General features: G+C 35.2%; 1 protein-coding gene across 3 annotated transcripts; it reads left to right on the top strand.

Moving 5' to 3' along the window:
• The first annotated feature begins 1,036 nt into the window (after positions 1-1,036).
• ppm1aa (protein phosphatase, Mg2+/Mn2+ dependent, 1Aa) lies at positions 1,037-24,176 on the top strand. 3 transcript variants are annotated; one of them, XR_008838685.1, is made up of 7 exons: positions 1,037-1,360; positions 4,398-5,269; positions 6,955-7,072; positions 7,155-7,266; positions 9,924-9,981; positions 12,503-13,515; positions 13,614-13,678. XR_008838685.1 is itself a non-coding variant. In XM_056470351.1 (6 exons), exons 2-6 carry the CDS (start codon positions 4,415-4,417, stop codon positions 23,907-23,909), a joined length of 1,179 nt encoding a protein of 392 aa, XP_056326326.1. In that variant the 5' UTR covers positions 1,037-1,360; positions 4,398-4,414; the 3' UTR covers positions 23,910-24,176. The 3 variants fall into 3 exon arrangements, 1 of the variants encoding a protein (XP_056326326.1); XR_008838686.1 differs by having other exon boundaries at positions 12,503-13,531; positions 13,614-13,649; XM_056470351.1 differs by lacking the exons at positions 12,503-13,515; positions 13,614-13,678 and adding an exon at positions 23,874-24,176.
• The last annotated feature ends 869 nt before the right edge of the window (positions 24,177-25,045 follow it).

The following is a 25,045-nucleotide window of genomic DNA, read 5'->3' as shown; positions in this document are numbered from 1 at the left end:
AATTGATTAATAAAGGGACTAAACCGAAAAGAAAATGAATTCTTTGTTAAATAAGAGGGTTATTGTATTACAATATATATATATATATATATTTACATTTTTACATTTACATTTAGTCATTTAGCAGACTATCTACATTTAGTCATTTATATATATATATATATATATATATATATATATATATATATATATATATATATATATATATATATATATATATATGTTGTTGTTTTTTTTTTACAAAAATTTGTACTCACCCTACACTTGTTGGAAGCCACCAGTAGCCATTGACATCCACAGAAAAAAGAAAATATTATCGGACCAAAACATTGGGTCACGCTTTACTTCACTTGTTCCAAACCTGTTTGAGTTTCTTCTGTCGAACAGAAAAGAAGATATTTTGAGAAATGTTAAAAAACGGTTTCCATTGTCAAAGTCAATAGATAAGGATTATTAACAGCCTTCAAATAATACGTAATCATCAAACATAAAAAAGTGACAATAAAATAACAATAAAACCAGCATCTATTGACAACGGATAACATTCTTCAAAATATCTTCTTTTGTGTTCAACAGATGAAACTCAAAGAGGTTTGTAACAAATTAATTTAATCAACATTTTAAATTTGGGTCGAACCATCCCTTTAAATGTCTTGGAAAAAACATTTCATTGAAAAGTTTTAGCCAATATTTTATTCACATGGTATAAGCAACACAATACACTATTCATTTAGGGCTCAAACCTTATCAAGAGTGAATGAAATATATGTTAATCTTTACACGTAACATATTATCATGCATTTATATCAGTGTTTCTGTTATTACCTGGCACTGAGAGCTTTTTTCAGCCTCACAAATGTTAGGGTTTTTTCAAAAAATGACCAGTGATTGACAAATGAAGGACGCAGGACTGATGATGAAGAGACAGTGGTGAAAGAATTATGTATTTGAGGGAAGATGCGAGACAGAATGATGTACAGATGGAGGGATGAGGTTGATGATGATGTCATTCTTTTAAGTGCGCAGCCCTGCTGAATCCACATCCGGGTCCTGCGCTGTTGCTGGTGTGCAGAGATTCGGTCCCGACCATAGCGGACCAAAACAGCGGTCAAACCCGACACTTTCCATTTCCACCAACATTCAGGACGTAGAATAAATGGGAATGATGCATCCCTGGTTTAAACAGATATGGGTGATCCGCTGTTTCATTGACTGAATGCAGAGCAAAACAGTCCGCCAGCCTGTCTCTCTCTCACCACCGCCGCGCTCGCTTTATCTCTCTCTCTTTCTTTTCGTCCTTCTCTCTAATCTGATTTTTACCTCCTCCACTACCGAACTCTCCAGGACTGATTTTTAGGGGGTAAGTGTTTGTGCTCTTATAATATACCTGTGTGAATGACAGAGCTAGCCTGTTAGCATGTTTGCTAAGGGAGTAGGCTGGCGTTGTGTGAGCTCAGCGGCCTGACCTGCCGTATGTGGCCATCGCATGGTGCACTGAGGGCCGCAGGTTTGGCAACTCAAGCCCGGGGATTCACACGATCCGCCAATTAGCATTTAGCTTGCTGTTTTGTCCTGGCTCAGATATTGGAAATGATATTCTGTTAGGCACATAGCCAATTATATGTGCTGATTACATGCACTGACATATTTTATATTGTATAAATATTTCGGTCGAGTCGATTGGTCCTAAACGTCAATGTTAGCATGAAGCTAGCGTGCTAACAGGCTCGCGACACCATGACGTAATGCGGAATACAGGCGCGTGAACGTGCAGCAGGTCTGCACGGGCAGAATTTCAGTTCACTGCTGTTCAACGCTAAGGGCAAAGAACATTGATTGCTCATATCTCGCAGTAAACCATGAATTTACTTTAGCAGTAAACCTAATCTGAGTCTAGATCATATTTACAGAGTGTATCTGTCAAACGTGTACACAGTTCAAGGCACTGGTTTTGTGGATCGAGTGAGTCGTAATTGATGTGAGCGGTGAACAATGGTCAGAATGCAACTGTACTTATCTATTTTTAGTATGTGAGTGTGTAGTGTGCTTAGCAGTGTGTTTGCTGACAGCCATACATGGCTGGGAAACCGCTTAATGTGTGACCGCCTGCCTTTGTGATGCTGTGTGTTTACACTTGTTTCTTGTGCCTGGTGGCATGCCATGGTTTATTTCTGAAGTGGCCACTGGCATGACAAGACTTTTGTAGTTTCAGTCGTCATGAATTATAAATAGAGTGATTGTGCTGGGTGTGTTACCGTGTGTGTGTTTTTAAAGTAGAAAACATTCACATTTAACATTCAAATGTAATGTAACCAGTTGTTTAAAATAAACAAATAATAAAAATGTCCCTTTTTTTCCTAAATGCAGTGTTTACATTGAGATCATATTTAAATAGCTGTGCATCCATGCATTCTTAAGATGTTATAACTCAGCTTCCATGTGTAATGATAAACTTCTGTCTAGTGATGCATGTCTGACTTCTCCAGTTATTTGGTTCACCTAAACCCTGCCTCTTTTTTCCCCAACCAACTGCAAGCTTGGATTCAGAATCGGATGCCTCCATCTAATCAACAAGCAAATTCCCATTCTCTTTTAATTTTTCTTTTTCGATCTCTTCCACTCCATATTAGAAAATCTGTACCTGTTTCCATCTCATAACAACTTTAAAGAGGCTGTTCACCCCAAGAGTAAAAAAAAATGTTGATCATGCGGTTGCATGTAAAAGAATATATTAGATTTTTTTATACGAGTATCCTTTAAAATCTGTAGCTGATATATTATTGTGCATATTAGGGCTGCACAGTATATTGTTTCAGAATTGATATCGCAATGTGATAATTCGTAGTAGTCTCATTGCAGGATATGCAGTGTTGACTCTGGATTGTAATTTATCATTTGCATGTGTGTTTGAGCCCTGTGACTATATGAGGTTTTTAAAAGTATCCAGGCATAAGAAATTATACCATTTGAAAGACTATGCAGTACTATTTTACATTTGATTACTCAATTTCAGCACCAGAATACTTCTAGACTCCTCAGAAAACAAAAAAGCACTATTTATTTAATTTGTATACATTTTTATTGCCTTCATGTATGCTTGTAGATTGTTTATTATATTTTATGGAGATGCATTTCCATACATAACTATCCCAATTAATCTAAGATTATATATTCTTTCCAAATAGAGCTATCAAAGCCATCTGGTGAAGCTGTGCCCATATTGGGAAAACAAAATATGGCAATGTCAGATTTCCCTAATTTTGTGCAGCCCTAATACATATTATGCAAAACTAATTTTTGTATTAAACCAGTAGAAAAAAAATCAAAAAGGTTTGAAACGAGCGGAGAGTGAGAGTATATAAAAATCATTTCAGAGTAAAGTCATTTAAATTAGCCTCTTCTATTATGTACATTTATACAAGTTAACTCAACTGTAGAGCTTTTATTGCTGCAAAAATATCAAGGTTGTTTGATGTTAAACAGTTGTTGCATGAAAAATTATGTAACTTGAAAGGTTATGATGAGTAAAAATATCAGTTTATTTTACTTGAGGTATATTCTTTATTTTTGGGGATAAGCACAGCATCCTGCATTATCACTGGACAACTGAATATTGCACACAGAGTTGTTTTTATTTAGGCAAATCATGCAGCCTCTTAATCCTGCCCTCTTGGTACACAAATGGTAATGTTTACCGTCAACACAGTAATATTGTAATTATTGTTTTAACAATGTGCAAGCTGACTCTGATTATGCTACTGACTATAAAAAAAAACACTTTTAAGAGTCTAAGTTATGTTTAAGAGTCTAAGTTTAAGAGTTTTTATTATTTACAAGAAATATATGATCTAGTTCAGTAATATCACACAAGCAATAGTGTAGCTTTGCAGAATACCACAGAGTGAGCACAACTGCAGTTGGAAATATTCTCTTTTTTTGTGGGAATGGAGATGGTTCCAAACAAATCGAGAGCAGATCATTTATGTATATCAGAGAAACAGTGATGTTTTGTTTCTAAATGAATCACATTGGTGTTTTGTTTCTTGAATAAATCAAGAAAGTCATTCACTGATTCAATCAGCCATTGATAAAGATGCTCAACTTGTTTCATCGTAAATGAATCCGCATGTTTGAATGAATCACTTGAATTAATCATTCAAAGTATGCATTAAGACAATAACTTATCGCTACCTACTGGTGGTTTTTAATGATATTTATGCACAAAATCCCCAAACCAGCCTAGGTATCAGCACAAAAACGCATTCAGCAAAATGTCAGTTAAATAATTGTTATTATTAACTCAAAAAGTATATATTGATGTCAGACTGATGCACAGCCCTATAAAGAATTGACCTTGTTCTGCTGTTACTCATCATTCTTGAACTTTTCTGTTTTAGATTCCTAAGCAGCAGAGATGGGTGCATTTCTGGATAAGCCAAAGATGGAGAAACATAATGCTCATGGGGATGGCAACAGTCTTCGCTACGGCCTGAGCAGCATGCAGGGCTGGCGTGTTGAGATGGAAGATGCGCACACTGCTGTCATCGGCCTGCCCAACAGTCTGGACCTCTGGTCGTTCTTTGCTGTTTATGATGGCCACGCGGGATCACAGGTGGCACGTTACTGCTGCGAGCACCTTCTGGAGCACATCACCAGCAACCCTGACTTCCAGGGCGGAGGCGGAGGAGGGGGACCAGCCGTGGAGCCCAGTGTGGACAGCGTGAAATCGGGAATTCGCACTGGTTTCCTTCAGATCGACGATCACATGCGGCAGATTTCAGAAAAGAAGCATGGTGGAGCTGACCGCAGTGGCTCGACGGCTGTCGGAGTGATGATTTCACCTCGCCATATCTACTTTATCAACTGCGGAGACTCGCGCGGGTTGCTGAGCCGCGGAGGGGCGGTGCACTTCTTCACACAGGACCACAAACCCAGCAACCCCCTCGAGAAGGAAAGGATCCAGAACGCTGGAGGGTCTGTGATGATCCAACGTGTCAATGGGTCTCTGGCGGTGTCCAGGGCTCTGGGGGACTTTGACTATAAGTGTGTACATGGTAAGGGTCCCACGGAGCAGCTGGTGTCGCCGGAGCCCGAGGTCTGTGCTATCGAGCGGTCAGAGGCGGAGGATGAGTTTATTGTTCTCGCTTGCGATGGGATCTGGGATGTGATGGCCAATGAGGAGCTGTGCGATTTTGTTCGTTCACGACTTGAGGTGACCGACGATCTGGAGAGGGTCTGCAATGAGATTGTGGATACCTGCTTGTACAAGGTGAGTACTTTTTTTTTTTTATTATTATTTTTTTATTATTAATATTTAGAAATCAGTAAGGTTTTTAGCAAGGATGTATGAAACTAATTAATCAAGTTTTCTACAACATTAATTAAAATAATAATAATAAATTGGCCATAGAATCTGCATATTAAAATCAGTATACACATTTTTTGAGCCTTTCCAATCATGAGACAGAATTTACTTGTGACATTCTTAACATTTATTAAAAGTGATCAGTTTTAACTATATTACTGATTATTTGATATTTTTTGATCGGATAAACGTCTCCTGTTCGTTCAAAACCACATTAACCCAAGCAATTGTGCTTTTTTTTTTTAAATAAAGAAATATGGCCTTTTTGCCTTTAAGTGGATAGGACAATATTTCAGACAGGAAGTGACGTGGGAGAGAGAGGAAGAGAAAGAGAGACGGTAGGGACGGGAAATGTCCTCGAGCCGGTATTCGAACTCGGTACTCCCTGAAGTGCTACTCCACCATATGTCAACGCGCTAACCACTAGGCTATCGTGCTGACCATTTGAGCTTTTTTTTTTTTTTTTTTTTTAGCATTTATTGATCTATGCCAGCATTTTGAAGTGATTTTTAAGTAGGGATGCATGGGATGATATGGATTTTTGGGTCGATATTGATAACTCTTTAGATTTAGAGGCGGATAACTGAAATATAGGCTGATAAATATAAATATTTCAAAACATTTCACATTTTTATACAGTGAACAACTAGATTTTATTTAAAACTTCATAAAAGTTTGAACTGATCTTAAAACATCCTACTCAAAGCAAAAAACTATAATATTTAAAATGGCAAGGTGATTCTATAGACCTATATTCACGATTTCACATAATTCAGCATGCCAAAAATAATTTCCATTTCTTCATATCAAGTTAACATGCAAATTGACTGTTACATAAAAATAATAGGTTAAATGACAAAACGGGATTTAATTAACAAACAAGTAAAATAATTTTTAAAAAATAAAATAAAAACGAAAATAAAAGAACTAAGAACTGAAACCAACTCAAATATTCTTGGAAAAAAAAACATGTACAGTAATCCACAATTGTTAGTCGCTGGGTCATTTGACACTTATTAACACACTCCCGCAAGATTCTCTTGTGCTCACACAAAAAGTTCTTTCATTTATACATGTGTAATATTTTTTCTGAGGCAATTTAAACCAAGAAACATGACGACTCTCTAAACAAATCTGCAATGATGAGCAAAATGGTTACTTACTGAATTATTTACAAACAGCAATACCACACAAACTTTGTGGGAATAGACTTTGAAGGAATAAACAATGTGAGAAAAGCTTATAGGGAACCGGACAAGTCTGAACAAGTTTGACCCACACATTGCATGAGGAAGGCAATACAATTACGTAATCTATCGGCTTAAAGATATCGGACTAATTTTGATATCGGACTGATAACCATAACATTAAAAATAGCTTATATTGGCTGATATCGATATGGCCGCCGATATATCGTGCATCGCTTATTTCAAGAATAGTGAAACCTAATTCTGTAGTATAGGAAGTCTTCATTACAAAATCTTCAAGTTTTAAATTTTCACTGCTATCTTTCCTCAATGTTTTCAATTAGTTTAAATTGGCTCAATTTAAATTTTGATGAACCTCTCCCTTCTTCTGTGTATTAACAGGGAAGTCGTGACAACATGAGCGTTGTGCTGGTGTGTTTCGTCAGTGCACCGAAGGTTTCCCCTGAAGCTGTTAAAAGGGAAGCGGAGCTTGATAAATACCTAGAGAGCCGAGTAGAAGGTTTGAGCTCAACTTACTCAACGTCATTAATAAATTAGCTATTGATCTGGATCATGCTTGATTAAGGTTGTTGTTATAACAGAGATCCTGAAGAGGCAGGGAGAAGAAGGTGTGCCCGACCTGGTACATGTGATGCGCACGTTAGCATCTGAGAGCATCCCAAACCTACCCCCTGGAGGAGAACTGGCCAGCAAGTGAGTACCATACTTTCCTAAACCCCAGCGATCTGTTCATGCAAGATTTTAGCAAATCATTAGTAAGTAATTCTCATGTCAATTGCACACTACTATTGAGATGCGATGTCCATACAGCAACGAGCATGTTTTTTTTTTTTCTGTTTGCTGATTCTACAAGTTTTGCACATACACACACACACACACCTATTGTTTCAAAGATGCACTAAAATCAAAGAAATATAAAGTGAGCATCTGCATGTAGTCCTTTAGCGCTCAAGCACAGCTCTGTTAATCCACCATTGTTGTTACCGGTTATGTGTAGGATTCTTCCTTCCTCTGTTTACTTAGTGCGGTTACGCCATGATTGCTAAAAGATAGCGTTTTGCCCATTCACACAGCTACGAGCCATTGACATTTTGAGATTTTTCCACACTGTAAACTCTTATCAAAAAAGTTGATTTTAGATTCCATTCATGGATAATAGACTTAAACAATATTACGTTTTGCTTGTTGACCTAAATTTATTGCCGTGTGGATGGGGCCTTAAGGCTGATTTATACTTTTGCTTGGAGGTCTTGCATATGGTCCGGTGCAGCCTTCGCATGGTCTTATACCTCTAGCCATGATGCTGACGCGCACCTCGTAATAAATGTAACTACACATTACATTGTAACTACAACGCAGATTGTACGCTCTGTGATTGGTCGGTTTGGTAATGTTGGCAAGTGTGGGTGGTGCTGAGAGCCGCAGTAGAGCAGTGAACCTGTTGGAGTGAGAGTTTACAAGTGTCGAGTCCCACGAAGGAGCTCCATATGGAAACTTGTTTTGTGTTTACCTTATGATCAAAGTTGTTGCACGTCCATGTGTTCCCGCCTCTGAATGAGTGAGTTTTAGCTACTTTTACATTGGGGTAGGATTCACAAAAAACTAAACACCTGTGAAGAAAGTCGACAGAGAAGAACCAGCTGCCAGCTAGCGTTTGGAAGTGTTATCGCAGAGCAACACAAACAGAACACAGAAGTATAAATGCACGACTACATGTGGGTCAAGGCTATCACTTGATGCCGAAGTATAATTCAGCCTTAATCAGATCAGATTAAGCAAGGACACATTACTGGTTACACTTAATATTGTAATCAGTCACATTTGTCAACGTTTACCTCCTTTTGAAGGAAGGGTCAGTGGATGGGTGTAGAGATCTGCACCGGACAAAATTTTTGATCCCGCTCCCGCCAGGTTTTAGTCCGAACCCTCTCGCTTATAGTCAGCATTTGTTGTCCCGCTGCCCGCCCCGCCCCGTTTTATACCCGCCGTGACTGTTCCTGAAGGGGGAGGGGGTGGGTATACAATGTCAGTCAGCAAAGTTGTAGTCTTGTCTGACTGGCTCGCTTCAACTACACATTTTGTAATGTTTAAAGGTCCTGTGAAGTGCTTTGAAATGTGGATTTTTTTTTATTTTTGATGTTTGATGTAATCTCAATGAAAAATGAAGAGAGAATGTGACATAGAGTAGCTCCTCTCCTTTAAAAACATCCAATAGAATTTCATTTATCACAGCTCTTCCAGTGAGAGTAGTTGAGATCAAGCGCATCAAATGAGAAGCGTTTTGAAGTAGGCGGGGCATACCAGATGCAAGCGAGCATTTGTTTGGTCAAAAATGTATGAGAAACTGAGGTGACGTGAAAGAAACTATTAATCGATTATGCGGTAGTGACTAACTGCAAGCTTTGGATGTTTATATCAATTTTATATTTTCCAAACAATTTTTTTCACTGTTTTGGAGCTCACTAGCTAATAGATATCCTTAAAACTAACAGACTGAAATGAATATCTAATATGTTTTATTTTAATTTCACGGGACCTTTAAGAATGATGTCAGTGGGCGTAGAGGAGGTGGTTTTTAGTGTCTATTCAAACACATTCGAGCACATCAGCATTTGTACTATGGAAGTGATTTGGTTTGAATGTTTTTTTTTAACTTCCTTGGAAGTGGTTAAAAGTGGACAATCTCGGAAATATTTCAAATATTTGTTTGTAGTGAATGTAGAAAAGCTGTCTTAATACCATTTGTAAACAAGGTCTGTTATGCTTACCCAGACTGCATTTAGCATACAGCAAACACCATAATACTACTGTACTATATTATACAATTTAAAATACCCATTTTCCATTTGAACACTTTTTAAAATCAATTGGCAAAACTGAATTTTCAGCAGCCTTGATTATTAAAATTACTGTACTTTTTTATATAACATGATTCTTAAAAAGTCATTAACATTTGATTTAGTGCTAAAGCAATTTTTAATATATCAGTTTTAAGCAGTTTGTGGAAACAGCAGATTTTTTTTATTTTTAGAAATTTAAAATGTAAAAAAAATCTGAGTTCGTTTGACATGAAACAAATTTGTAACATAATAATTGTCTTTTCTGTCACTTATTTAAAAATAAAAGAAGTTATTTTGTTAATAATGAATTCAAACATTTGAACTATAGATGATTTTTTTCTGTCGTGTCATCCCACAGTCTTACAAACTTATGTCAGTCAAGCTTGGATCTTCACCAGATTACACATTTTTAAGATTTATTCCAGTTATGATTAGGTATTTTAGTAGGTTTTGCAGCAGAATCCATGTTTCTTCCCATAATCTTATACACGTCTATCTTTTGTCATATAGGCGGAGTGTAATTGAAGCAGTATACAACAAACTCAACCCATACAGGAACGAGGATACAGTAAGTACATCAGCCTGTCGTGGCGTTTGCTTGCATGGTTTTTGTTGCGCTGTACAATTTACATACAGTTACGTTGCATGATTAGGTTGTTTGTCACCTGTTCAAGTCTTTTGTTCTTTCATTAGTTTTTTTTGCATGTTGTCATCCTATTCCATTATATTTATCTGCTCTCTTCTGGTGGCGCTGGATAGGCCGAGCTGTGCTTTGGAAAGGGTTTGGTTGAGTGCATGATGGAGCCCTCCAAATCCAAATTCTTTAAATAAATTGATAAAAAGAAAAACAATATGGAGTAGGGCTGCACGATATTGGAAAAATTAGATATTTCGTTTTTTTTCTTGCGATTTAAATATTGTGATTTGAGTAGATGGTTTGAATAGCTCTGTTTGGGTTTTTTTGAGTCTAACAGTAATTGGGTACAAAAATGGAATAACCACAATGCAAAAAAAAAATGCTTTTCTCTTTGCTTTGTCCTGTTTCTTGTCCAAATATCTAAAAATTCTAAGGTCAAGTAAAAATATTGTTTTGCTTTTTACCTTCAGAAGAAATGAATCATTTTTTTCTTTAAGCAAGCAAAAATATCTGCCAGTGTGGCATGTAAAATCTTGTTTTTGCTTTGGAATGTAGATATTTGGACTAGAAACAAGACAAAAATTCAGAGTAAGAAAATCTTTTTTTTGTTGTTGCATAAATCGTATCAATTCTGGATAAATAAATAAAACATCATTATTTTTTGTGCTCAAATGTTCTAAACTCTTATTAAATGCTCAGTCACATGGAAAATCTACAAATCATGTGTTCTGTGGCTCCTGGTCAAGTATATTTCAGAATTAACATTGCATATCTTGCGGTGTGACTATTGCAGATGCGCACATTGCGATATCACTGCTGAAAGAATATATTGTTGTGCAGCCCTAATAAAGCACTAATATACAGTTTTACCAGATTATTTTTTCATTGATTATGTCTCTCTTGAATTCAGCACAGTTCTGAAAAAAAGGGTTAATAAACTGTGATAAATAAATGTTTCAGGGTAGCCACGTTAGCAAACTAAATAATTTTAATACCTGTGAAATTGTATAGCTCCACAATACTGTCACTTTCAAAATTGCACCTTAAACATATCATATAACACGCAATATAAATATTACAACAATTATTCCTAATTTATGTAGTCTTTAAGCACAACTTTTTAATGTAATTACTCAAACACAGTAAAAAATGAATTATAGCAATAGAACAGATACAACTTTAAAAGCATTTGGACCAAGAAGTGCTTTTGAATATTTATAGACATACACATAACTGTAAATTGCCGTATCACTCTTTATAAATCTGGCGTTTTAAATCATCCATTTATTAAAGCTAGCTGGCACTAAAAAGATTGGTGTTAACAATTTTTTTTTTTTCAAAATAATACTTTTGGCATCCCTTGAGGCATAATCTGTATTTAATAAATCCTAACATTGTTCAATTAGTAATCCTGAAATGTTTTTTATTTTTTTCCTTCCACTCCCATATAGACTTGACTGATAATGTGTAAGAACTGACTGAAAATCCGGTACCTCTGGTGCTCTTTACTTCAGCACTCAGCTCTTGATTCTGATGTTTTTCATGACTCTCAGCCTTGACCTGCCACACCTCAGGCTGCTCTTCCAGTCAGTGTCACAACCGTTTAAAAAAAAAAAACAGTTCAGTCCTTCTCAAAATAACAATAGAACTATTCCTTTCAGTTTTTGCCATTTTTCACTCCTTTTTTTCAGGTTTTTTTTTGTACTGATAATGGCCAGTTCAGCCTGTTAAGTGTGAACTCTGGTGGGTTGGTTTTTATGTTAATGTGTTAAATGTTTATCTGTTGGTTGTATGTTTGTCTTTATGGGCGGTGCTTTTAAGGGCAGCCTCCTAGATTTCTGGGGTTGGGTGCACTTTTACAGCTACCCAACAGTTCCAGAGAGATTGCTGTGACTCTAACGCTTGTTTTCCAAATACTGATTTTGATTAGGAATATGCAGTCATTAGTGAGACTTTAACACATCTGAATTTGGAAAACTATCAATAGAGCCACAATTGAATTTTATTTTCATTTTTTTAATCTTTCTGGATATATTATATATATATTTGAATTGTAGTGTAAAGCACCAGTATCTTAAATATAACTCTGTTCACAGTGATACCAGTTTTATTTCTAAAGACCAAAGATTGATTGCTTCTACTTTTTTTTTTTTTTTTTTTTTTCTCCGCCTAAAATCCCAAAGTAGCCTGTTGGCACACAAACAACATCAAGTGCCGTAATTTCTGTCAGTTGCAAACAGCATATCAGTTTGGCCATTTAAACACAAGATTTGGATCCTTCCATCATTTCCATCAGCCTTGCCTAAAATCATTGGTGCTTTGTCTGCTTCATCTGTGTTTCATACTGTGACACCACACACACACACACACACACACACGTGTTTTCCTGAGTGGCTGACAGTTGGAGCTTGGTGGCGTCTCACAAGCTGCTCTCCTCCTCTCTCCATTCAAGGACTCTGCATCCACGGATGACATGTGGTAGCCCTGCCCCTTTAAACACTGCACAGAGTTTACAACCCTCCAGAACCCTGCACAACAACCTTTCCTCCAGGACCCGGCACCAGAACCTGCACAAAAACCCTCAACTACTACAGGACCCGCACAAGAACCCCTACCGCAGCCCGGCTCCGCTGCTCTGGACTGTTTGGAAAGAGGAGGAGGAGGAGGAGGAGGAGGAAGAGGAGGAGGAAGGGAACGAGGGCTCCCTCTCTTTGTTCACATAATGTTCCCTCTCAATGCAAGGCAATGGTACCTTCTGGAAATTTTCTGCATACTCTTGTCATCACTCTCTTCCTGAAACCTTTTATTCTTAACACCACCATCTTAAAAAACAAAACGAAAACAAAAAAAATCCAACACTTGTTTTTTTTTTTAATTCATTGCATTTTTTTGTTGGTGTAATTAATTTGATTCACATTTCCTCGTGTGTTTGTATATTTCAGCTTTTATTTCTGTGAAGTGCAATTGTCTTGTACAAAGAAAAGCCTGTATCAAATGCAGCTTGAGTTTTAAGTTTAAAAACAAAAAAAGAAAAACAAAAAAGGTGCCCTGCCTGCTTTTCGTTTCCTCTCCAAACGCTGAAGCCCAACACCTCTGCCTCTCGTCTGCCTCCCCATTTCCTTTCCTTTCATTTCTTTTTAAATTTTTTTTTTAATCAAAATATAACTTTTTGTATTGTTACTTGTTAAGTGAAACGGGTAAATGATATGGGCTCACGGCACAGTACAGTAAGCTTTTTTGTAAATCTCACAGCACAGATGACCGTAATCATTATGTTCATTCAGTACTACTGCTTTTTTTTCTGGTGGGGTGGGTCTTTTTGTTTTGTCCCTTTGATTTGTTGAGGAAACCGCTTTAACTAACTTAAACTAAGCTGAAATTGTGTGCATGTTTATGTGGGTGAGAGAACTAGAGATGAGGAATGAATGATTGTGTGTGTGTGTGTGTGTGTGTGTGTGTGTGTGTGTGTGTGTGTGTGTGTGTGTGTGTGTGTGTGTGTGTGTGTGTGTGTGTGTGTGTGTGTGTGTGTGTGTGTGCGTGTGTGTGTGTGTGTGTGTGTGTAGCTATAGAAAAAAATTGAGATCATGTGAAAATACTCAGTTTCATTGGATATACAATTAATATGTTAGAGTAACATTGTGTGTGTGTGTGGGGTCAGTTGGATTTTTAAAAGTTTTAAAATAAAATTAAAACTTTAATAAAAAATACAGTACAAATTGTGAAATGTTATTGCACTATAAAATAACTGTTTAAAAGTAGTTTATAATTTAGTTTAATCATTTATTCCAGTGATTTTAATGTTGAATTTTCTGCTTCATTACTCCAATCTTCAGTCACATGATCCTTTATAAATCACTGTAATATTAATGATTATTGTTATTATTATTTGTATTAATAATATAATTATTAATGGTAATAGTAATAAAAGCAATAATGACATATTTAGCAAGTAATAAATATTTAATAAATAAGTATTACATTTTTTTTATGTTTAATAAATGCCGCCTCGATGAACAATAATAATACAAAAAGGACCCCAAACTTTTGACCGTAAGTGTATATGTATGTATATAGACACAATGTACAGTAGTCAACATTTGAATTGGCTCAAAGTTTTTCAAAAAAGGCAAGAATAGGTGTTGTTTAATAATTTTAGGACAACTTTGATAAAAGGTTTTGATCCACTTCAGATGTTATACATTTATATACACACACAACCCCCCACAAAAAAAGTCATATTTCTGTCATATGAATATTTTTGGACCTGAATGTGAAATAATTCTGCAAAAAATGATACATTTTTCCTAAATTAAAAATAAAAATGTTGTCATGTAGAGTATAAAATGACAATTGGTCAGAATAATTATTATTAAAAAATGCCATGTTTTCACACATGCTTATTTATTTTTGGACCACACAATAGCAGTAACTTTAGATGAATAACCAAACACAACAGATTATACATTGGTTGTTTTGATCATCTGTCATTTCCTGCCAAAGAATGCTCTTAATTGACAGTATATTCGTTTGAAGTTTGGAGGAAATGTTATGAGACCCTTACAGACATTAACGTTTACTCAAAAACATATCTGTACATCCAAAGAAACATTTTAAGTGGTCTCTTAATTTTTTTTCCAGCTGTACCTGTATGTTTGAACCACCAAACTATTTTAAGTTTATGTCTGTGTGTGTCTTTTTGTATGTGTGTTTTGAGATAACCCTGATTTTCTCTTGTCATCATCAACACTAGGACTCTACAGTGTTCTGCACTACTGCAGCTCTTGATTTTTAGTTGTATTAGCCTGGGAGGATTTTAAAGGATCCCCTGTGCTTGCTGGAAAAAAAGGAATTAAGAAGCACTCAGCTGAGGCCCTCTTAAGTGTGTGTGTATGTATGTATGTCAGTGATTATTGTATGAATGGATGTGCAAGAAGCATGTTTATTGTACTTAAAACAATGTGGGTTTTAAAGGGGATATTTAGACTTTTGACACAAATATATAAGGCTTTAGCTATAGCGCTCGCTTACCCATCTGCACTGCTGAGAGACTGACTGGTGGATGAATGCATCTCAAATCAACACTCAACTCTTTTTTTCTTCTTCTTCTGCTTAAACCATTTGCTTCACTTTGCATTGACTTGTATGGTAACTGATTATCCTTATTGGATTATTATTTTTTGGATGTGGTGATTTTTATTTAGAATTTTTTTTTTTTTCTTCAAAGAACAAATCCAGTGTGATGCAGTGAGCTGGTCTGAAAGAAGCCGAATCCTGCATGTGTTCCTTTGACCAATAGGGAGCGCAACAGAGTACTGGTTGCTGCTAAAGTGTGTAATTGAATCATTTATTCATTCATTTGAATGCTCTTCGTTTATATTCTCCTGCACCTTTTCACCCCCCCCTCCCCCCAATGCTGTATGTAACATAGTTCCCAATTAATTAATAATCGTATTTTTCAGAGAGATTGTCACTTGTTCATTTGTACTTAGAAATGTGACATGGTAAATCACACCTTGCGTCCTTACTCCCCCAGACTGAATTCTATGTATGGAATAGATAATATGAAAAGGAATTCCTTTTGCGTCTGATAAATATAATTTTTTTGGTCTAATCCTGTATATTTGCATATAAAAAAGGGTAGGTAAAATGAGTCTTACTCACAGGGTGATTTGTTAAAGTTTAAAACTAATATTGTAACAAAATGACAATCTAACAGTGTATATCTAATGTAAACGTAAAAGAAAATCTCCCTGTCTTCTATGCTTTCAGCTTGTGTTATAACACAGGCTTAGAGATTGTTGTGTTTTGTGTGTGGAATGGTGAGCTGTGCATTTTCCCCGGTGGAAGCTGAAATATTGTGTAATAGGAGGATTTACAAAATGAATCTAAAATTAACAGGACGTTTTAGGATGGCCTTAGAGGCCAGGAAATGTTTCATCTGTCTTTTTTTAAAAGCTTTTTTCTCTCCGCAACGCTGTGTGGAATCACTTTAGGAATGTAGACATGAGGAACTATGACTTTTAATAGGATGCTGGTGGTTCGCTTATAACCCTCCATTTGTTTGTATTTTAAAAGAACGTTGACAAATTATGTGACTGCATTTTGTTGAATGCATTTTTTTAGATCTGTTTGATTTCTCATTGATGGTTTTTAAATGGAGGGGCAAAAATCTAAATTAGCTTAATGATGGTCAAAGGCAAGGTTTTAAGTGAGGAAATGTTATGTAATGGCTTAAAGTGAAACATTTAAACCCACTTCTAGGTGATAGAGATGTTTATGAATGTGTTTTACAATGTTGTTTCTTGTCACCCAAACTGACAAGCTCATTTGCAGTTTTTTTGGCTAAATATGCGTCACAAGCCATTTGATGCCCCATATTTTGGGTTTATGCTCTGAAATCCTATTTCCGTGGTCGCTAGCTTTGTAGTTTTAGCTTGGTAGTTCATTTCAGCTGATTTATCCGGACCTGCCTTTTAATGTATAAACCAAGTGATTAATGCAGCCTTAATGCCTCCTGCAAAACCCCACCCCCAAAACCCCCTCGGGCTTTACTCATATACTACAGAGCTCTGTAAAAAACACACCAGTTTTTTTGTGCTAAAGGGAACTAAATTTTCTAGCACGGTGTGTAAATCTAGTGGTTCAGCCTCATACATACACGCATATGGTATTTTACTCTGGTGAAATCCCACCTCCTACACCCCAACAGGATTATTATTATTTTTATTAATATTTTTGCTGATTTCAGTCATCTGCTGTCCTCATAAGCTAAGCTATTTTTGTTAAATAATTGATATGTATATTTGTATTCATTTATAAATATGTACACAAAATGAAGTGAGTAATCAAGGATAATCTCTCCTCCCTGTAACCCACTGTGACCCACTGGTCATCCTCTAACTGTTCCACTGTCCATTTTTTTGTTGTTGTTTTAATCTTTTCAGACTGGAAATAAACCTATTTCATTTGAGATCATCTGTGTAGTTTCGTTTTTCTTTCCTATATAAAAGGCTTATTTTATTTTAGATTGAGGATTTAATTTATGAAATTACAGCTCATGATCAATGACAGTAATGGGCAGTACACTTTTTTTTATTAGCATTTTAATACTGATGTTGAGTAAACATTCTTTTGACTTCTAAGGCATACATAAATAAAGCACATCTCTTACAACTGTAAAATTAACAATAAATATTTGAAATCATGAAATCAACCATTACAGAAATGATTCATTATCAAGAAACAAAAATAAAAAACTTTAACTACATAAAAGATTGAGTGTTTGGCAATATTGTAGATTTGTTACCTCAAACCGTTGAACGTCAGATGCAGATTTTTATGAATTCTCACAATATTAGATTAACTATGCATTTTACAGTGGGGAAAATAGGTATTGAGCACGTCACCATTTTACTCAGAAAAAAATATTTCTAAAGGTGCTGTTGACTTGAAATGTTCACTAGAAAATTAAACAGAGAAAACTAAAGTCATTGTGTTTGGGAACAGAGATGAGGTTCTCAAGGTGAATGCGTACCTTGGCTATAAGGGTCAAACAACAAAAAATAAGGTCAAGAATCTTGGTGTGATTCTGGAGTCAGATCTGAGTTTTAGTAGTCATGTCAAAGCAGTCAGTAAATCAGCATACTATCATCTCAGAAACATTGCAAGAATTAGATGCTTTGTTTCCAGTGAGGACTTAGAGAAACTTATTCATGCTTTTATCAGCAGCAGGGTTGATTACTGTAATGTCATCCTCACTGGCCTTTCCAAAAAGACAGTCAGACAGTTGCAGCTCATCCAGAATGCGGCAGCCAGGATTCTGACCAGAACCAGAAAATCAGAGCACATCACACCTGTCCTCTGGTCTTTACACTGGCTCCCAATTACATTCAGAATAGATTTTAAAGTATTAATACTTGTCTATAAATCACTAAATGGCCTAGGAGCTCAATACATTACAGATATGCTCACTGAATACAAACCTAACAGATAACTCCGATCATTAGGATCAAATAAACGAGAAATTCCAAGAGTTCAGTCAAAGCAGAGTGAATCTGCTTTCAGCTACTACGCCCCTCACTGCTGGAATCAGCTTTCAGACATCAGATGTGCTCCAACATTAGACACATTCAAATCAAGACTGAAAACACATCTGTTTAGCTGTGCCTTTACTGAATGAGCACTGTGCTATGTCTGACAGGTCGCACTACTATGCCTTTCTTTTCTTTTTTTATTCTTTTATAACATGTTTTAACACATTTTAATCTGGTTTTATCTGTTTTTAATCATTTTATTGTTTTTTTTTTTATTTTCTTATACTTGTCTTTTTTTATTCTTGTTTATGTAAAACACTTTATATTGCCACTGTGTATGAAATGTGCTATATAAATAAACTTGCCTTGCCTTGATGTTAGTAACAACCAAAGGAATCCACATATGCAAAGAAAACAATATTAATTAGTTTACAAATTGTGTAATAAAATGAAATTACAGGGAACAAAGTATTGAACACAATAAGAAAGGGAGGTGTAAAGGCAGTGAAAGCCCAGAGAGCAGCTGAAATCTCTCAGTAGTTCTTCAGCAACCCTCTTCCCTTTGTCATTGTAAATGAATATTAGCTGCTTTAGTCCAACATCTACATTATCAGGATGATGAAGATCCAATCAGGGTGGACATTTCAGCAAGACAATGATCCAAAACAGAGCCAAGGATACTCTCAAATGCTTTCAGAGAAAGGAAATCAAGCTGTAGAATGGCCCGGCCAATCCCCTGACTTGAATCCAATAGAAAATACAGAATAAAGTGCAGATTTGATAGACGAGACCTACAAAACCATTACGATTTTTACACGGTTAAAGTCTGTGAAAAAACTGAACAAATCATGTGACTTCATTCTCCATATGAGAGGCGTCTTTAAGCTGCCATCACCAAAAAAGTATTTTAAATAAAGTAATAAATATGTTTCAGTAGTTCAGTAATTTCTCCTTGAGCCATTTCATTGTTATTACACAACAATTGTTTTTTAGTTTTGTTTTATGTTTGTATTGTTTGGGTTTTTACCAAAATCAATTCCATGTCAACAGCTCCTTTAGAAATATTATTCACAGGAAAAAAACATGACCTGTTGAATACTTTTCCCCCCACTGTACACGTAACTCCTCTTTGTGAACACATTCAGCCCCTGAAATTTCACTTTACTAAGTCTTTAAATGCTTTTCAGTAAATGGAATAGAATACCGATAGATGTGTTTCTGAAACTCTAAATTCAATGTAGATACTCGTGCCTTAAAAGATCTTGCAAATATTCCCACTATTATAACTCAAAGACCTGCAAAAAGAGCTGAGGTTTTTACAGACCTCCATTGATAGTTCTTTCAGACTTCTAAGTCTAATTGAAGGTATTTAAAATTAATATATTTTTTCTTGTGTAGTGGGTGTGGCTTCTTAGGGGAGGGGCCAATAAACTATGGAAAAACATATAAATTGTCATCGTAGTTGTTGTATGAGATTCAGTAAAAAGTGCTTATATGTATTCATATTATACTGTTTGATGTTATTACGAAGTAACAGAAATCCTAAATATGTGTCATTTAGAGATTTGACCTCAATACTTAAGAACCAGCAACATTTATGAGTGATTTGTAATAGTCTGACTACAGTGTCCTTGAGAAGTAATTAAACACTTTAATTTTAGAGCTGAATTGCTGCTCTAACAGATTTTCTTTCATCTACCTTTCATATGCTGATGAATTTGTAAAGTGATTATTGATGTTTAATTTTGCCATTGAATAGGAAAGCAAATGTACATCTTTTGTGCAACATATTTTGGGACATTACAAAAGTGGTAAATTAAAATGCAGAATAAAAGTGAAAAACAGTAAAAGGATTTTTTATATACCTGAGAGATGTCCTATAGATTATCATTTTATCTTTATGAGACAAAGAACAGAAGTGTGTAGATGGTATGCAGGGTTTTACCTCTCAGACAAACTTTTAATTGCAAAATTCTTATCACATGTGGTGTTCTTGATGGATCTGGGTGATCTTTGATGCCAATTTTCTGATCATTTAGAGATTAAAAGTTAAATGTTTCAGTCCTTGAACTGTGTGTTTTAGTCACCAGTTGGGGGCAGTGTGTGTTGGACAGAATGAAGAAGACTTGAGTGATGCCACTGTCAAAACTAAAGTTAGTTCGTTTAGAATAGATCACTGTTAAAATAACAGCACTCTAAAAGTCATACAGAAAAATCAAGATATAATAATAATATAATTTCTGAAAGGTATATATATATGCCATATGGTAACAATTATTGTTGCTCGGGTTTTGAATTGCATTTGCAAAAATTATATTATTATCTGACTGGCTATATTACTTAAGAGATTTAGTTCACCCAAAAAAGAAAATTCTGTCATCACTCATTTACTCAAGTCACCTAAAAGACACTTGTTTTCGTAGAATAAAAGATCGTATGTTGATTAAAAAAAAAATAATTCTGTCCCTACATTGGATGTCAAATGTAACCACACCTGTTCCAGAATTGTTCAAAACATCTTATGTTCTGCAGAAAAATAATAATGCATGTTGGTTCGGAAAAACACTAGGTTGTGTAAATTACGATAGTTATTTTTGGGGTTGTTATATAAGCAAATAAAAAGAAAAGGTAATTACAGTTTACAAATAAATAGTGTTGTTTGAACAAGTAGCAAAAGTAATTTTTTGCGTGTACATGCTCTTTAATTAAGAATGCTAAAATAATGTGAGTTTACTTTTTTACGGTGTACTTATTTAAAATGAGTTGAAACAACACAATTCTTAATTGTTTTATGTTTAATCCACTTACATTTGTAAAAAATTAAATAATTGTTGACTTTTTTGTGTTAGGACAACATGAAGCAATTATGCTGAACCCAGCATTCCTACAGTGTATAAGAATGTTTATGCATCTTTTGCTTTGTATTGCTAATGTGTACATTTGAGACTAGACATATTTGCCTGGAAATAATTACCTATGACACATGATGTAAATGCTTAAGGGGATGGTTCACTGAAAATTTAAAATTCTGTTGTCGTTTATTCACTATTGATTTATTTCAAACCAGTTTAAGTTTTATTGTACACAAAATAAGGTATTTTGAAGAAAGTTAAAAACAGGTAATTGTTCACATCCATACTAGGAAAAACAAATACTATGCCAGAGAAGATCTGAACAGCTACTAGTACTAAACTGAGTTGAGACTGTAATTATAGTAAGATATTCATAAGGCTGGTCTGCAGGATTTTTTTTATACCCCTCATAATTTTGGATGGCAAAAAATTTATAAAAATAACCTGAAATAATGACTACTTGCCTTTGGAGGGTTCTGTGAGGTCAATCTGTCCTTTTACTGTTTCTATATTTTCCTTCAGTAGATGCCTCCACAGATATTGACCCAATTAACTTCTGCAATTCTCCAACTGCACTCAAAAATGCCTTTTGCAATTTGTTCAAACTATTTATTTAAAATGAGCTGAATCAACACAACTCTTGAGGTTTTTTGGGGGACAACTTAATTGTTTTATGTTCGGTCCACTTAAATTTGTAAAAACTAATAAGTTAACCTAATTCCTTCATGTTGCTGCAACACATAATTTGTGTGGATTCGCATTTTTTACAGTGTGAGATTTTTCTGATAACTTTTTATACCCCCAAACCACCCTCCTGACAGTTCACTTGGACACACTAATGGTGGAAATAGGCACATTTTTATAGCCACTTGCCATTTTGGGAAGCTCTGCATTTTTTTGTCGCAAATCACAGCTCTGTCCTTTGGTCTCACCCATTGTGTTGAATAACTGAGTTAGTTTGGACTCATATTTATATGTTTCCTCAAATGTATACCCTTTGAAACAGTAGGCAATAGGTAAACAATTTCCCAGTTAACCAGCAGTAACAATAGAGTAAAACATCAATAGGCAAATACTCAAAAAAATGTTTTATACATTTTTAAAAATGTTATTTAGAGTAAGAATCAAAATGAGATTAATTTCCAAGTGTGCGCAAACACACAAGGATTTTTTTTTTTGTGGTTTACAGGAGTTCAGTGCACAAACATACTAATCAAAACAAGAAAAACAGAAAGAACATTCAAATAGTCAGTCAAGTACTTCATAAGTGGGAAATAAAGTTCCATAGTGAAACTAATTAGAATAAAATGACTTAAAACATGACAAACAAACAATAGCAGTAATAGTAGAGGAGCTCCAAACCAAGGCAGCCATACACTTTGCCATTTTGGATTTTTAAAGTCACCAACCGAAGTTAGGATTGTCCTTTTTTCTGATATAGTGGAATACATTAAAATGGTCCTGAAATTAGAAAAAAAAATTGGGCGGTGCATGATTGCGTTTTTTGGGAACTGATTAGATTGTTGACAAATGGGTGTCGTTAACAAATTTGAGGAAGATTGATGAATGGACGAATTGAGAGCAGAAACGGAACACCCACTATTCCTGCCCTTACGAACTCCATGTGACTAGGAAGAGAAGGAAGGTTATGGTATTTGATTAAAGTTTATGAGGGAAAGTTAATTTTTCCAAAATGATGTTCACAGATACATCGTTTATAACATGAACAACTAAATACAATTAACAACAAGAAGAGTACATTGTGATTTCATGATGACTTTAAGTTGTTAGTTCATACGAATTTGTATTCATACACTGTAAAACAGTCAACTTTATAAGATGAAATGAGTGTAGTTAACTCAAAATTGACTAAAAGTTAATTCTACTCATTTAAAAAGAGTTTTGAAGTCAGTGTTGAAGGTGATGAGTTAATTAAATACCTCATTACTTCAACTTAAATGAAGTAAGTTCACAGTACTCATAAAGATTAGTTTTTTTTTTACTCAAATGGTTTGTTGCTATCAGTTTCCTCAAACGGTGTGAGTTGCCTTAGCTTATTGGGTTTTACAGTACTCAGTTGGTTTGAGTTCTTTTCATTTATTGGGTTTTATTGTGCTCAAATTGCTTCGTTTACTCAAATTTATTAAGTTCACAGTACTCATTAGGATTCATTTTTGAACTTAAATAGTTTGTTTCAATTGGTTTCCTCAAATGGTTTGAGTTACCTTAACTTTAAGGTTTTAAAGTGTATACATTTTAGAATGATTTGCTTATCCCCTAATGAGGTTTAAGGACATGCCTCCTTTTAAAAACCACATTAGCCACTTCTGAAAATACGTAAAATAAATACTTTTCCTCATGAGATCGGGTTGGTTTGTTCACAATTGAGCAAAAGATCAAAAGGTTAAAAAAAAAAAAAATTTCCCATACTTCTTTGCTCATATTTACCCAGGCTGCCAATATTATAGACACGCATGTGTTTTATAAAGCATGTGTCATTCACAGTCTTAAAGCCGCTCAGCCAGACGACAGCAGACGGACGATATTGACTGCGCTATTACGCTTTTGTGTGTGCTCTCTCATATTCTCTCATACTTCTTTCAACAGTTATCACTCTTCTACAACAGCATGCCGTTATTTGTGCGTCTATCTGCCAATGACAGCACTTCTGTGTGACGCTGTGTTGCCAAATGAGCTATTTTCATTTAACTCTTAATTAAAAGCTCCTGCGCATGTTTGCTAAAATATTCAGTAGAACCGACAGTGATTTTTCTTCCATAAGATATAAAAGAGATATACATTTTCTCCCAGCCAGTGTGCAGTTTTCTGTGTGTGTGTGTGTGTGTGTGTGTTTTGTGTTTGCTTTGACTGGGTATTGTATAGTTTAACTCATCTCTTTCTTTCTGTGTAGTCAATTCTCTCTATTCTTCTCCTCCAGGATCCAGACATCCTTTTTTTCAGGGGTTTCTACTAAACACTGCACAAGTCTGTTATTCGCCCCTTTCACCTTTTCTCTTGGCAGTTTTAGTTTGCCTTTAAGATTTCTGCTTTTTAGGGATGATAACGTTAGATGATCTTCAGTGAGTGTCGTATTGGTTAGCATGTGCACATTTTAGCTGCATCTGGCATCTCGTTGTTGGCTTTTGTTTTATGGTTTTACTTGATGTGACCCAGTCATTCTCTCTGTGTAGTTCATCTGACCAGTATATTACTATAAATTGACAGCTTTCTTAGTAAGGCATACAAATAATACATACAATAATCTATCGTTCAAATGTTTGGGATTGGTAAAAATTGTAATGTTTTTGAAAGAAGTCTCTTGTTTTCAGCAAGGCTGTATTTATTTGATCAAATATTACTTAAAAATGTTCCTATATTTGAAGACTAATTTCAATTTTAAGGGGACCTATTGTGCAAAAATTTCTTTTATAAGGGGTTTAAACAGTTTTGTGGTAAACAATGTGTGAATATAGCCAGCCTCTAATGCTAAATATCTATTAATTCAATTTATTTATTAAAAAAAGTCTGCAGAAGCACTTTAATTGATGTTCTCCATACATGTAGTCAGAGGGGGGAAAGTCCCACCCAATAGTGAAAATCTCACCCTCATTAGCATAAACAGCCCTAAATGAGAAGCAGCCATCCTCTATTACAATTTTGAATCTGCCAATATGCTGGCACATAGGCGTTTGTAGCCCCACCCCCTTTTAAAAAGAGGTTTTGGAAGACGATCTCATTTGAATTTTAAGCGTCTGTAATCAAAAACACCATCAAAGCCTACAAGGGGAAGAGTTATAAAAAAACTATTTGTGTGGTATTTTGAGCTGAAACCTCACATACACACTCTTTCACATCTTGCTTAAAGGGGCATAATAGGTCCCCTTTAAAATTATGTTGTTTTTTAAATTATCTTTTTTTTTTTTCAGTTTCACATGATCCTTCAGAAATCATTTTGAGATAACGATCTGGTGCTCAAGTAACATTTATTGTTGTTGTTTTATGTTATTATGTTCATTTGGGGCTCAAATAACATACATTGTTATTATCATTATTATTATCATTATTATTATTATTATTATTATTATTATTATTATTATTATTATTATTATT

This window comes from Danio aesculapii, chromosome 13 (assembly GCF_903798145.1).
Source record: "Danio aesculapii chromosome 13, fDanAes4.1, whole genome shotgun sequence".
NCBI lineage: Eukaryota > Metazoa > Chordata > Actinopteri > Cypriniformes > Danionidae > Danio > Danio aesculapii.
The sequence above is the reverse complement of the archived record's forward strand: the minus strand, read 5'-3'. Positions and strand labels throughout refer to the sequence as shown.

Bases quoted from the DNA above. Each gene is read 5' to 3' on its own strand.
- ppm1aa (XM_056470351.1), top strand. From the start codon at position 4,415: ATGGGTGCATTTCTGGATAAGCCAAAGATGGAGAAACATAATGCTCAT. The intron at 7,267-9,923 runs GTGAGTACCATA...TTTGTCATATAG, and splicing joins GGAGGAGAACTGGCCAGCAA to GCGGAGTGTAATTGAAGCAG. The intron at 9,982-23,873 runs GTAAGTACATCA...CTTCTCCTCCAG, and splicing joins CATACAGGAACGAGGATACA to GATCCAGACATCCTTTTTTT.